The following is a 15,796-nucleotide window of genomic DNA, read 5'->3' on the forward strand; positions in this document are numbered from 1 at the left end:
GTTCATTCAGTATGCAATGTACATATATTCAGGAGCGAGTACGGCATCAAGTGGTATTCAAATTTTGTTTTTTATAGATGGCGCGCAAGCTTACTGGTAATGGATTCAACTCAGTTTCTTGATTGTTCATTCAGTATGCAATGTCCATATATTCAGGAACGAGTATGGCATCATGTGGCAGTCTATCTTTGAAGCTTAAAGATGACTTACATAGTCTCAAGTTCTAAGACGAATGGCAGCTCTGAATTTTTGCAGAAAATAATTTTGAAGTCCACCGCTATATGCACCATTATCATTAATACATTTCACAAGATTCCGATTTATCGTTTAAACTAATGGTTTCCATAAGAAGCAAAATGATGAAAATGAAATATAAGTTTTACTGTAAAAGACAGACAAACACACTAAAAAACCTTTTGTGTTTAAAAGAACTTTTATGACGAGAATATTTACACAAAGAGGACACTATTTAATTTAAATTCCAAAGGAATGTTCGGTTTTTAGTCCAATATTTCTTCCAGCTTAAAAAAATGAGCTAAAATACAACTTTCTGAAAAAGCTAGATTTTTCTGGAAAAACCTTTCAATGAAAAACATTTTTTAAACAGCCCTAGCATCCTTACTTCAACGAAGTTCAACCAGGGCTGTTTTTAAAAAGTTTTTTAAAAAACATTATTTAGTTTTAATTCTCACAATTTAATGTAAGTCTATTTATATATACATATTTTCTCTATTGTTCTCGTATTGTGCTGAAGACGGCCCTTGGACATAGGGCCGAAATATTCACAGAACTGATTTCCACTGTCTTGAAAAGATTTTCCCTATTGTTTCTACTTTGTATTTGTTTGTTATTATTAAAATCTTCTTTTTCTATTTTTTTTCCAGTTGTGCTTGGTGACACTACACATTCAGTGGCAATAATCTCACCAACATCGTGGGGGGCGGGTAAGGTTGGAGCCGATTTTCCCTAATCAAGTAAAAATGACAGTTAAACTGAAAAACGAGCCATATAGTACCATAATCGAAATGATATACTAAAGAAAATTGACTCGTTTCTGCAGATGCTTGAAATTATGCAGACTTATTACGTATTACAAGGTTTTTGAAGAAACTAAATTTTGGCTGGGGGGAATGGGATCAGGGGAGGGGTTGAAATGGAATCTGAGGTGCAGTCATCCCCCGCTGACCCATAGAAAATTACGCCCCTGTGAATATTCAGTGGTGTAAATAGCTTTACTCTCAATTAAACCCATGACAAAGTGTCAAGATTCTTCTCGAATTAGTTTTCTATGCTCTTTGAAATTATTTCTAGCCTTTGAAATTATTAAGGGCCTGACACAGGGAGCTTTTTTCCAACCGATCTCCGCAGCTTAGTGGCCGAACCGACAGCGGTACAAAAATTAGCACCCTTGGTGAGAGACTTTCTAAACTAAACATCATGGACACCAATAGTCAACTACAATTTATCAATGGATGCCTAATTGATATCAGCTTTTGATATCAGTTTTTTTTTGCTGATCTGATCAGCAATTGATATCAGTTTTTTTATTTTTCCGCTGAAGAGAAGGAAATGAATGAGTATTGACACAGCTGGGTCGTTCATCACAGACATCTCTGGCTGACTTAGTTTCACGTTTGATACTTTGTATTTTTGATTTTTTGCTTTGTTTTTCTCCTTTTTTTTCATGATCACAATTAATGACAACACTTGGGGTGGAGGAGAAGGATGCGGAGTTGTGTTGACATCAGATGGCCTAGTGTTGTGGTGAGTTGTTAGTAGTAGCAGTATCACAATGAAATTTTGTGCCGTTTCGTAAATCAGCACTGGGAGGCGGTTTGTCAAATCGATTCCGAGGAAATTTACGTGTTTCCGGCCCTTTACTTCGTATTAGAAGAGCCGTATCTTGATTAGAGCCCATATAAAGCAATAAAAGCAATAAAAAAATCATGGACATTAAACAAAATACCTCATGTCTCATACAAGATCATGTAAAAAGGTTTGTACCATGTTTTCTAATTAAAAACAAAACATTTTGTCATTTACTTAAACTTAGCGATTATTGAGAAGTTCCAATTAATAATAAAATAAAAACAAACATAAAATAAATACAAGATAAAACAAAAGTAAAATAAATTTATAGATATGATAAGAAAGTGGGTACAATGGGAAAATTCATAAAAATATTAAAATCAAAATTTGTCGTTTATTGACACACTTAGCGTCAGGGCAATTTTTTTTTTCGTTTTAACTTGCTGCCTTTTTTGTCGATCTATTTGTCACTGCAAAAATTAACATTTTAGGGTCTCTTTGACATTATTTGCTTGTCTACATTTGTATTTGTTTATAAATTTATTTGTGTATAGGCTATATGTTTGTCGATGTGTTTCTGTGTCAATATTATGATAAGAAAACCGAAAAACTCAAAAGTCAAAAATTAATTGTTGTGTCTAACTCGTAAATGAGTTATTTGGGTCCATATTTGAACTTTTATCCGCTGTAAGTAACGCTTTTCTCATATACTAACCAGTTCAGATCGTTAGAGGCCACCGTCAAACTCTGTAGGCAGTACAAGGCACCAAAAAAGAATTAAAATTAAATTAATATTAATTAAAATTAACGAGCAAAGGCCTTAACGATAAATTACCTCGTTAGCTAACTTGTTTTTATTCGGTGTCCAGCACTACCTACATGTTTTTTTAACGCTGAGCTGTCACGATCTCAAACTGAATGGGTATGAGACTAGCATTGCTTACTGCGGTTCGAATCTAGACCCAAATAATTCGACTCTACACCAACTCCTACGCCAACTGGCTACTGGAGTCAACTAGAGTCTTGTATTTCACTACATTTTTTTTGTCTTAAAAAAAGAAAACTTGAAATAAGAATTGTAATTGTAATGATTTTTTTTAGTCATAAAAACGGTTAAAACTTCTTTGCAGTTGACCTTAGATGGACGAGCCCTATTTACGGATCATCCCCCATCCCTTTTTCTTCAGCATCGTCAGAAATTGCACGATTTTACCCTCTGTTGCAAAATAATCAGAATACTGTTCACTTTTCATATAACACAAGATCGGTTTTTACAAATAAAATTTGCCCTTTGTCGCACGAAATTATAGTAAAATTCATTGAATCAGTGATTATGAGGAAGAAAAGGGGCCCGACAGGAATTAATCCACATGAAGGAGCTAAACTGGAAAATGGTAAATTCAATAAAAACCCTCCTCTTCTCCTTTTGGTATTGCAGCACCTTTGATTTGATCTTGGTTCAAATACATCGAAGCCACCTAAAATAAAATACAAATATGGGTGTGACAAGCATAAATTGAAAATAAAGAAAATAGATTGAATGTAAAAAGGATAGAAAATGAAAAATAGATAGTGAAATCAACGCCAAACGGATTATTAAATTAACTGGATTAATAGAATTAAATTAATAAAATTAATAAAATTAACGCTTCTTCTTGTGAAATGTTATTTTGTGATTTCAAAATTAAGGTCGGTTTTTAGCTTTTTTTGTAAAATAATTTTTAGGTTTTCTTTGGTGTAATATGTATATTTTGGAATAATAAAAGCTTAAGTTATTTGACAGTATTTTCTAATACAATTTTTCATGATATGAGAATGTTACAAGATTTTTATTGGACTCACATTTTCTGTATAAGTATTTCGAGAGTAGTTCGTCTTAAATACTAGAAATTATACCCCCAAAAACTTGAAAAAATCATTGGACTAAAATATTAAACAAAAGCAGTGGTTCTCACTGATTTTGGGCCATGCCCCACCAACGTATTTCTGAGATTCTGATACATTCCTTGTGGTATTTTAATTTTGCTATTCAAATTTTACGCCTATTCACCTGAAGGAAGCTTAAAAGACATTAACTTAGTATCTTTTTTCGGATAGTCATCTAGGTATGTTTTACTCTGATGAAAAATATTGTCTCAATACTACACATGACCTAATTGCAATACTATCACGATCACGTATCTTTTTTGCTCTTTAAATACATCGGAAGGTGCCATCACTTACATGAAAAGTGTTCTTTCAAAAGTGAGGCTCCAAATAGTCAGCCAAAGGTTGCGCGCCCTGCCCATAACCCACTAAAATATTCCAATGCCCCACTAGTGGGTCCTATGCCCCACATTGGAAATCAAGGGACTAAAGGTACCAGAAATCAAGGCTGGCAAAGATAACACTATTATGAAATTAAACCAGGTCTAGCGGCTTGATAAACATTTATGAACTGCTAAATGAACATGGCATATGCGAAACAGCTGATTCTGATTTTAGGCTAACCAAGTCTAGTGTATCATACTGAGTTAAGCATTAATTAGATACAATCAATCACTGCGGATATACGATTTTTTCACGCTATTCTACGGGTTTCCTTACTTTTCAAAAATATACAAGCTCAGGGTAGTATTATATCAGGGTAGCCTCTCCAACTATGAGACACTTAACAGATGTCTTAGACCGTTGCCTATACTCTGCGCACATACAAAAGCCTAAAAAAAATCTTAAAAAACCCTAAAAAAACTGAACTGGTAAATAAGATCAAATACATTAAAATTACAGAATAATCAATGTTCTTTGGTTTTTCACTGGCATTCTTTTGCCAAAAATTATACCACCTCTCCCGAAAAACGTTGAAGCAAGTTTCTTGGAAAGAATTGTCAAACCGGAAGACTTATGAACTAGTTGACCTGACTCAGATAGATCCACTGCACTCATATTTTATTCTCAGAGGCCGGACTTGGAAAAAAGCTATGGGGTAACAATTAGAGCCCGTTCTTGGTGGGATATTATATATATATATATATATATATATATATATATATATATATATATATATATTACAAACAACAATTTTTTCAAATGATGTCTCACAGAAAGTGTTAGGGTGCGTTTATGCATATTATCAAGTTGTCATCGCAGTAAATTACAGTGTGTTGATGATTGTTTCATCGGGTGGAATGGTTAAGAGAATGGACTAGCTTCATTTATTTATTTATTTCATTTATTTATTTATTATTCATTTATTTATTTATTTATTTCAATTATTTATTTATTTATTATTTATTTCATTTATTTATTTATTCATTTATTTATTTATTCGTTTATTTATTTATTTATTTATTCTTCAATTTTATTCATTCTTCAATTTTATTCATTCTTCAATTTTCTCAATCATTATTCATTCTTCAATTTTATTCATTATTCATTTTATTTATTATTTCTTCATTTATTTATTTATTATTACGACTAGCGGTAAGCATTAATGCTTGTCGCAAAAACACAAAAACACAAAATCATAATACTAATCTAAAGTAAATTGGCAACGACAAATTAAACAGCAAAAACTTCTAAATAACACGACACTACCCAACAAAAGCGTCTAAATAAAACGGCGTATTTACTAATGCACCCTTAAAATTTCGAACACTCTCTGCCTCGACAACCTCCAAAGGCAAACCATTCCATGGTCCGGCAACTCTACTAACAAAAGATAATTGACCAATTTTTTTCAGTGGTTTTGGGGGATATAATTTATAATCATGCTGACGAGTAGAGTGATAATGGCTAAATTTAAAAAATAAATTTGGATCAACATCATCCACTTCTTAAATTATACGAAACACATTTACAAGGTCATTGCGACGTCTACGAAACTTCAACGACGGGAGTTGAAGCCTAGAAAGTCTCTGCGGATAAGAAAGGCGCTGAAGGTATGGGACCAATCTAGTGGCCCTTCTCTGAACCTTTTCTATCCTATGCTCATCCGTTAGACTTAATGGAAACCAAACAGAAGTATTATACTCAAGAAGAGGGCGGACCATTGATTTATATAGTAGTAAGAAATTACGAAGGTTGAACCTACTAAAGCTTCTCCTTATAGACGATAAACGATAATTCGCATTCTTTACAATTTCCGAAACATGCTTATCAAATTTCAATTGGGTATCAAAGTAAACACCAAGGTCACGCACTATTTCGTTAGAAGGGATTTGTATGCCAGACAGCTGGTAAGTATGCACAGGTGGGAGTTTACGAGCATAGTGTAGAACAACACACTTAGAAGGGTTTATGAACATGGAATTAGATTCGCACCAATAAGTTAGAGAGTCAAGATCCTCCTGTAAAAGTTGCACATCATTTTGGTCTCGTACTGGTAGATAAAGTTTTACATCATCCGCGAACATCTTGACAGCAGAATGCTGAACAGAGGAAGGCAGATCATTAATAAATAAACAAAATAAAATTGGACCCAGGCAGCTACCCTGGGGGACTCCGCTTAACACATCAGTTCAGGATGACATAGCTTCACCAACAACAACCTGCTGAGTTCGTCCATTTAGATAAACAGTAATAAATGCAATTGTTTTTTACCCAATTTATAAGCTGCACATTTTTTAAGAAGGGTGGGTATTGAGACTTTGTCGAATGCCTTCGAGAAGTCGATGTAAATGCAGTCAAAGGGTATAGCTAAATCGGCAAAACGTTGAAAATCCAAAGTAACCTCAAGAAGCTGAGTATTACAAGACCTATTTTTTCGGAAACCATGCTGAGCAGGATTCCAAAGATGATTTCCGTCAAAATACTTTTGAACGCGTGAAACAATCAACTTTTCCATCACTCGGCAAAAAATAGACGTGATTGAAATTGGCCGATAGTTTTTAAAATCTGACCTGGAGCCACTTTGCAGTGGCTCCAGTTTCATTGCAGCAAGGGGAGTACGCGGGGGGCGGGGGTACACTCCCACTGAGATTCTAAATTTTCTTGAATTTCTGGGGATTCTGATTTAAATTTTAAAATAAAATTATTTTTTTTTAAATAATGGACTCCCTCAGAAACTTTTTAATAATCTTGCTCCCCCTTCAAAAAAATCTTCAATACGTGCCTAATTGCCACATACATTAACCACCAAAACCCTGACATAGACTAAATTATCGGAATGGAAACTATCGGGGCATCCTGTCCAGTGATGTCTTGATATCAAAGACTGAAACTGGATTTGAATTCGGTGTGTAGAGAAAAGCCAATCACATTGACAGATGTGTAAGGCATGATTCTCCAGCCTGCCAACAAAAAACTCTGTGACAACTGCAATGTTGTTGTTGCAGTTTCATTTTCAAAGCTAAATTAGATCACATAGATTACTTTTGATTTTATATTCTAATGGTTCAATGTGGCAATACTCACAAAATTTTAAATTGCCCAAAAAACTTCATAATTTTTAAACAACCAGAAAAAAGTTTTCAGGACCAGGGGCTAAAAATTGTTTTACTTTAATGTCTTTGGTACTTAAAACTATCTAAGCACCTATGTGCAGCACTCTAGCAAACCTTATGGCGTCAGATAAAATTCCAAGATACATCTGTAAATAAAAAAAATCCAAAGTGTCCAAAATATTTGCCTTGAGATGCGAAAGAATAAAAGAATAAATATAATAAAAGAATTACAAAAGAAAAATAAATAGAAGAAAAAAGAAAAAAAAGAAAAAAAGAAAAAGATAGAAAAAATAAAAAAAAAGAATAAAAGAATTATACCAATGTCCATAAGCACAGGTTTCCCAGACTCATCTACGAGTGGAAATGGTGATTATACCACACCCTGCTAATACCAGAGACATGCAAATTCATCTGTGTCATTAATAATCCGAAAGTCAGGCCCAATCTCTTGGGACAGTGCCACAACCTCTGTCCACAGTTCTTTTTATTGAAAGGTGACCTCCGAAACACCCCTCCCACTCCCCACTTTGTATATAGAAATGTACTATGTTACGCCTTGTTCAAATCAGATTCATAATTGGATTTTTAACCTCTATTATTGAAGGGCCTAAAGTGCGGCCCTCATAATCATTTTCCCTAAGCCAAGTTAGCATTCAAGGTATCGCCTAGCACACATACTCACACATGGACTGCTACGTCGTTTTAAATGGTAAATAGCGTTAAGCCGTATCTTTAATAAAAGTTACTAGCCAACATTAAAACTTATTTATAAGAAGAAAAGCATTTAAATAGAAAAAAGAGAAGAATTCCATGAAAAGTAAATCACAAACTAAAAAAAAACAAAAAAAAACAAAAGATTTCAAACCTAAAACAGACAGAAATCACAATGAACAAACAAAACAAATCAAAAATAAAATAAAATCCACAATGAAAACAAATTTAAAATGAGAACGAATACCACAAATAAGGGTGGCACTGCCACTCGGTAGGCTCCCCAAAGGGCTAGCCTGTAATTTGGTCTTGCATTAACTTATTCATATTAGTCTAATTAATTACACTAATCGGACTAACTAATTATACTAATAAGATTGATTGATTGCTATGAATATACTGTAGACTCTAATGTTAGCTTCTAGCATGTGAAATATTTCCATAAATGGTTTCCTCTTTTCAAATCCATTTCTTTCAAATAAAAGAAAACCCATTCGCAAAAACTAAATTTTCGACACTTATTTCTGGCCAAATTTTCGGACACCAAACACTTGTGACTATTTACGCAGTTCCAAGACCTTCTTTCGTCACTGTTTTCTTATTTTTGAAATTCATTTCTTTCACATACCCATCAAACCCGTTTTTTTTTTAAGTCTAAGAATTCATCTGCGTAGCTGTATGTGAGCGCGTGGCTGTAGCTAGACTTCAACTGTCAATAGTTCTCTTTAGAGAGCCAAAAGAGTTTAATATTTGAAAAAGATCTTGTTCATGTCACTATTTTTTTTTATAATCTATATATATATATATATATATATATATATATATATATATATATATATATATATATATATATATATATATATATATATATATATATATATATATATATATATATATATATATAGAAAATAATTTACTAATCCAAATCTAATCTGAAGCACACTTTTCATTAAAAGGCAAATTATAAAATAGAATTTTTTTTATTGGGGGGGGGGGGAGGAAGCGGTACCCTTACCTAGTATTTATGTCGAAGGCAGTCGCGTAACAAATTGGCTAAAATTGCCACTTAAAAATCCGCAGTGTATAATATAATGACGTCTAAAAGTAAAAAAAAAATACCTTTGTTATTGAAACATGACAGAAACTTGTATAGAAAACCCGAGCCAGATAAAAAAAAACTCCTGATTTTTTCTTTTAGATTTTTGGCTAATACGAACAAACCACTCGTTCCAAGTCAAAAAAAAAAGAAAAAAAAATCAGAAAATTAAAACATCGATATGACACTGGTACTGTCAATTATCTTTTGTTTTCAGTTTTAAATATTTATTATATCTTTCCTTGAAGAAACTAATAAAAGGTTTATAGGGATAGCCTCAATTGGGAGGTCAACATAAGACAGCAGGTCAAACAAAGCTCACTTTAAGGTAACCTTGCCGAGAAGCTCCCTGTCGTAGGTAGTCCTATGGCGAGTAGGTGTAATATGCTTTGCCTTGCCAGGGTAGAGCTTTGACAGGCCTTCAATTGGAAGATAGTATATTGATTTGTAGACTACTGGCATATATACCATGTTAATGTGCTTCTGTAAAGATTCACGGGAATGGAGGATAAATTGACCAGATTTTGTCGCTCTGATTGAGTTTTGGATTTACCGGAAATAAAATACCAATATTTACCGGGTTTTACCGGGATTTACCTGGAGCGAAATAGGTTTTTGGGGATCCAAAAAAAAGAAGACCAACATATTTGAAGGGGGTATAGTGAAACATGTGAACATTGGAAGGATGAAATGAAGATTTTAATTTTGACTGAAATACAATTTTCAAAGGTTAACCTTTGACCCTAATGTTGTTGTCGTTATAACCTGGCCTCTTTCGGCAACCGTAAGGAAGTGCTTCCTCGACAAGCCATAGTTTATTTGTCACAGGTCAATGAAGAATTTGAGTAAAAAATTTCTCTTTTTATGTGAATCTAATACCTCACCCTTTCACCCTTTTGCTATCGCTATAGATTGTTCACATACATGTGTTATGGTAGAACTTCCTACCTGCTTCCTACAGCAAACGTCACAGGAGAAAGGCTTGCCCTCTAATCACTTTTGAACCTCAAGTGCCAGGGTAGAGCTACACCCTTAGATTCCCATCTAATTAGCTTCCTTCAAAGTCTCCCATAAAAAATGGCCGGGAAAAAGCACGGGAAAAGAAAATGCATGAGACATCACCCTTTCATCCTTTTTTTACCGCTTTTGTTTTCTGTCCTTTCTGTTGTTTTCTGTTTTATACAAAATTATTTATGTATTTATATTACTAAAACGCGTAATATTTTCACTTGTCGCACATAAAATTCCACACTAATTACTAAAACTTTCAATCTTCACTAAATACTGTACTAGAATAGCTATGACTCAGCTCCACAATCATTCGGAAATTATGTGCTAATGAATCCATCCCTTGTAGATGGGTTTAGGGGGGAATAACGAGATGTCTCCTAATAGAAAGAAAGGGTGAAAATACGTAAAAGTATATGTTTAGGCGAACACTTTTCAATAAATCTGAGAGGAAGGATCCATCCGACCAACCTTGGGGAGGATCTTCCTCCTTTTTGAAAGTACGGCTAAAAATAGAATGAGAGAACTTGAACGTAAGGGGTTTTAAATGTTATACTTAGTAGTAACTAAATGTCGTAGTAGCGACTAAAACCAGCATTTAACTTCGAGGTTGGACTGGACCTAAATGTTAAAGCTGTTTTGGGAATTCGAATGAGACAGAGTTGGGATACTAGAATCCAAGAAGCCAAAAGTGGAACGCAAGGTCTAAAAACGGAAAGAACTTACTTGAGAGGCTGAGGTGGCTAGTTCTGGTCCTTTATCATCCCGAGTCCTGATGAAACGGGGAAATCGTAAAGATATTCCCTTTTCGCTGTCTACCTATGGATGAAAAATGCACCTTTAATTACTGAACTGTAATTACGATTATACTTTCATTTGTTTCTACTCGCCTTTCCTAGGGCGTTTTTTTAAAATAATAATTGAAAATTGCTCTAATCCACAATAACATTTCATTTTTCATTTCTTCAAAGATTGTTCCTTAATTCTTCAATTACACATACAAGACTTACAATTTATGGGTTTTTTCTTCGTCTTCAACTTTTTTAGAGTAGCCGTTTATTCAAATTTATATTCTCTTTATTACTTCCAAATACTATTAAAAAAGAAATAAATTCAAAAATTTTCCAAACTAATAATTGAAAATTCCCCGGGTCCATAATAACATCCAATTTTTCATTTGTTCAAAGTTTCTTCCTTAATTCTTAAATCACAAATCAAAGACTTACAATTGATAGTTTTCTTCGTCTTCAACTTTTTTAGAATGCCCGTTTATTCAACTTTCTTTCCTCTTTTTGACTTCCAAATACTATTAAAAAAATATATATGAAATAAATTAAAAAAATTAATGAAATAAAATCAAACATTTAGTTCAAAAACTCAATTCAAAAATGAGTTCAAAAACTTATTTTTTTTTAAATATCTATCTGAATTAAAGAAATATGGTCCAGAAGGCAAAAGGAATAAAAAATTGATAACGATCTTCGTGAGCCATTGCTGGTGCATAGGGTATCGAATTCATGTTTCAGTTGCTGGCTCAGTTTTACAGGGACAAGTAGCAAGTCTATCGGGTATAAAAACATGAAATACTATTAAAAAAATATTTTTATGATTGTATTTGTTTGACAATAATGTCGAACATGAGAAAATGAGATTAAAAACCAACGACAAAGAACAATAAGAAATAAAACAGAAAAGGAAAAAGGATTAACTCATCTCTACTCTATTTTTTTTTTTTTTTAAGGATAAACTCAGTCACAGTTGAAAAACAATTGCCTAGCAAATGAAAATGGTTTTGTGGCCTTAAGATCTTGCGTGTCTTGCAAACAGTAAAAAGGCCTAACTGAACGTTTTTCGGTTCCATTTGTATATTCTCGTAAGACATTTCTTTTCTGATTGAAATATTACAAATTAAAAAATAAAATACTGAGGGTACTTTTATAAATCAAATAAGTGTATTAGAACTAATACTCCTGGCACAAAACCCACCTTAACACAAAAAAAAACCACATACAAACCTAGACAGACCTTAATAAGTCTTGATACTTATCCTGAAATAAACACAATTACTTCCACCCTTTTTAATTTTTCGCTCATTGCCACTTCTTTATTATTGCAATTAATTATTGCTGCTTCTTATACTGGTTCTTGCTTTTAGCTTCTTCTTTCTGTTTTGTGACACAGTTGAGCTCCAGTTTTATTTTGAAAGTTTCGATTTCTACTTAGTTGTTTTCTTTTTTGATAATTTTTTTTCCCCTACTTATCAATTGTTTCTTTTATTTCTACCGATTTATGGCTCGCGTTATGCTTACAAACAATGTTTTGACTTGATTATTGTTTCACTCAAAATACAAAGTCAACGAAAAGCTGCCTAACTTTACCTACCTCTGCGTCGCACCCCATTCTTGGTTCAAATAATTTATCAGGGAGGTATTTCTGATGATGACGGCTACTGTACATGTGATCGAAATATCCAGTAGATTTTTTTGAGTGTTTTTTTTTTCTTCTAATTAATTAGGGGATACATCCCTATTTGAACTGTCATTTAAATAATTTATCATTTTAGTTTAAATGCTAGAGAATTTTCCATGGCCATTTTTCCTGACCGAGAAACTAGATTATCAGTATGTCTGAACTAAGTTTACCATTACAAAAAAAAACATAGACAAAACGAATTTCGTTTTTACAGCAGTAATTGTGTTATTAAAAAAAAACTGTTTGAGCCATAAAAACTGTTTTCCAACAAATTTCAAAACAAATTTCAAGTTTTTCAACAAATTTCAAAACAAATTTCGTTTTTACAGCAGTAATTGTGTTATTAAAAAAAACTGTTTGAGCCATAAAAACTGTTTTCCAACAAATTTCAAAACAAATTTCAAGTTTTTCAACAAATTTCAAAACAAATTTCGTTTTTACAGCAGCAATTGTGTTGTTTAAAAAAAAACTGTTTGAGCCATATACTACTATGATTAAAATAGGATCAACAAGATAAAATCCTGACTACAAATCCGATTTGGACAAATTTGAACTAGTCCCGTTAATGTCAAACTTCTATATTACCATATAGAAACTACAAAAAATTATTAAATGAGGCTTTAGAAAAATCATCTTATCAAATAGTTCGTGGTAACCAACTGTAAGCAAAGAGCGACGAGGCTCGATAGTTGCCAAAACTCTACAAAAAAACAAACATAAATTTCATAACAATCGATACATCAAAAGCATCAAATTTTCGTGCTGATTCAAAATATATAAATTCATTAATTCTAATGTAACCCAGTAAAAGGAACGAGCCTGAGAAAATTTGGCCAGTCTTTGAAAAAGGGGGAAAACAACACCTAAGTCGTCTGATAAAAATTTTGAGATATCCATTTTGTTCAGCATAGTTGAAAAGTCCAATAACTTAGCCTTTGGAGATAACACGATACCCACAGCCCCTGGGGAAAGGGCTTTACAATTACGTAATGTAACCATTGTTTACGTATAGATTTTGTTATTGGGAAGTTTAAAGAATGGGGGGGGGTTTACTGCTTTTGAGAATTTACTACGGTGAAAATTTTTTGTAGGAAGGAAATTTTCCGGGATTAAGCTTTCCAGGGGAAGTTTTACAGTGGGGGAATTCGACAAAATTCCTTTAAGAGATTATTTTTATTTGTCTTATTGTGACTTTGCCGACTTAATTAAATTGAGAGGGAATTTTACGAGGGAGGAATTTTACGTCCGAGAGGAATTTTACGAGGGGGGTATTTTAAATGGTAGGAACTTTCCTTTGAGGAACGTTCTGTAGGAGGAGGGAATTTTCCATGGAGGGAAGCCAGATTTTTCGGCATTATTTAAAAAACGATCAGAAATAAAAAAAAAACGAAATAAAGAAATAAAAAACAATTTTTTCAACTAAAAGTAAGGAGCAACATTAAAATTTAAAACGAGCAGAAGCTGTTCCGTATATGAGGAGGGTCGCCCCCTCTTCAATATCTCACTCTTTACACTAAAGTTTGACGTTTTGCCCCAATTCTTTAAGGAAGACTCCTGATACCTTTAATCAGAATAAAAAGTTTTTTTTTAAGTTATAAAATACTTTAGCCTGAACAGCAAAAAAATATGATAAGAACATTGATTTCCGTTAATTTCAAACTTCTGTCTTGAAATGTAGAAATTATAAATTATTATTAAATAGAGCTACAGAAAAATATTGTTATATGGTAAGAACATTTTTTCTTTTCTTTTCTTATAGCGGCGAAAAGTGGCAAAGTGGATTAATCTCTTCTTGGCTATACAAGGTCCGGAGTTTAATCTCAGTTTTGGCTGAATCGACTCAAGGAATTTTTTTTTTTTTATCATATTTCGTCATTTATCTTTTTATTTTGACAACAATCACGTGCAAAGATTGGGGAAAATAAAATATATAAAAGTTAAATTAAAGAAATAAATATAAAGTTATATCAATACCCTTGTCGAAAAAAAAACACATGCCCCTCTACGTCCGTCGATATTCACATTCAAGCATATTTGCACTTAGCAGAAGGGCCCCTTCCCTCCAAAATTAGCATGGAGAATCTTTTCTACAAAAATTATTACCTGGAAATTTCCCATTTTGTCCCCCACCCAATCCACTAATTCTCCCCCAATTTCAGCGACCAAAACTGTGTACACTTGCAGTGATGTTATCGAAGGATTCCTCCAATTCTTGCCAATTAAAATTCTCATGTGGAATGTCAATCAATTTATAAATATTAAGCAATTACCTACCTATAAAGCCCTTAATTTTCATATTTACCACCGTTTTAAAAAGAAATGGGTGGAAATCACAAGAGAAGAAAAAAAGAAATAGCAGATCAATAACCAGACTGTGGGACAATTATAACACTAAGTTTGCATAGATTGAGCCTAATACCATTTGACGCCACAAGCCACCCAGCTTCTTCGTGATTTTGTGAATAAATGTTTGATGTTGGTAACACCTCTTACAGTTTTTGTGTATTTTAAGAAAGCGATGAATTTAATTGCAAAGACTTTAGTTATTAGAAATTCAAGGCACACGTTTGAATTGATTTACGTCTTTTATAAAAGGAACATCTATTCGAATCGTTCTTAATGATATCATTTATAGTCTTTTCTTAGTTTAAGTATGGTGTTCCTCAGGGCTCAGTTCTACGTCCGCTTTAATTTTTAATCTACGTGGCTGCAGTGAGGTTTTATCTCCCTAGCGCTTGTTTAACATCGTACACAAATGACACAGCGGCCTCTTGTCTCTCTGGTGACAATCTTGTCCGTAAAATTAATTAGGTTTTAAGAAGAACTTGATGTGCTCGTAAAACTGAGTAATTTTAAAAGAAGAAGTTGATGAGATAATTTGAAAAAACGGATTTTATGGATTGAAGTAGAACAGAAAAACTGGTGTATCTTAGTGGTAGAATTTTATTCTTTGGCATCTCAGTGCACAAGCTGATCTTACAAGATATTTTAAGTTCTAAAGTCGAAATTTGGTTTTGAAACAACATAGTGATAAGTGGTTAATTCTAACATAGTGGTTGATTTTAAGACTGCTAGAGGTTTTCGTATTATACAAAGATTCAACCAGTGACTGCCAAACTGTGTCTTGCACGTTTTCTATTATGAAATCACTAATCTTTATATCTTACGGTTGTGTTTTATGGTCTAGCAACATTTATATGAATTTGTATCTTGCTCATGAGAGGTAATTGCAACCACCCTGCCCCATATATTTAATGTTAAAAGCTGCCTTCTGCCA

General features: G+C 33.1%; 1 protein-coding gene across 2 annotated transcripts in view; it reads right to left on the reverse strand.

The window, feature by feature from the left end:
• Window positions 1-2,873: 2,873 nt before the first annotated feature.
• Window positions 2,874-15,796, reverse strand: part of LOC136027881 (DNA ligase 1-like) — a 93,211-nt gene continuing 80,288 nt past the window's right edge. The window contains exons 13-14 of one of the 2 annotated variants that reach the window (XM_065705298.1): window positions 10,774-10,866; window positions 2,874-3,287 (exon numbers count right to left, since the gene is read on the reverse strand). In XM_065705298.1, coding sequence (XP_065561370.1) covers window positions 3,210-3,287; window positions 10,774-10,866 — 171 coding nt within the window. In that variant the 3' untranslated portion in view covers window positions 2,874-3,209. The remainder of the gene's footprint in view (window positions 3,288-10,773; window positions 10,867-15,796) is intronic. The other variant, XM_065705297.1, reaches the window with a different exon arrangement.

Source organism: Artemia franciscana, chromosome 6, assembly GCF_032884065.1.
Source record: "Artemia franciscana chromosome 6, ASM3288406v1, whole genome shotgun sequence".
Classification (NCBI taxonomy): domain Eukaryota; kingdom Metazoa; phylum Arthropoda; class Branchiopoda; order Anostraca; family Artemiidae; genus Artemia; species Artemia franciscana.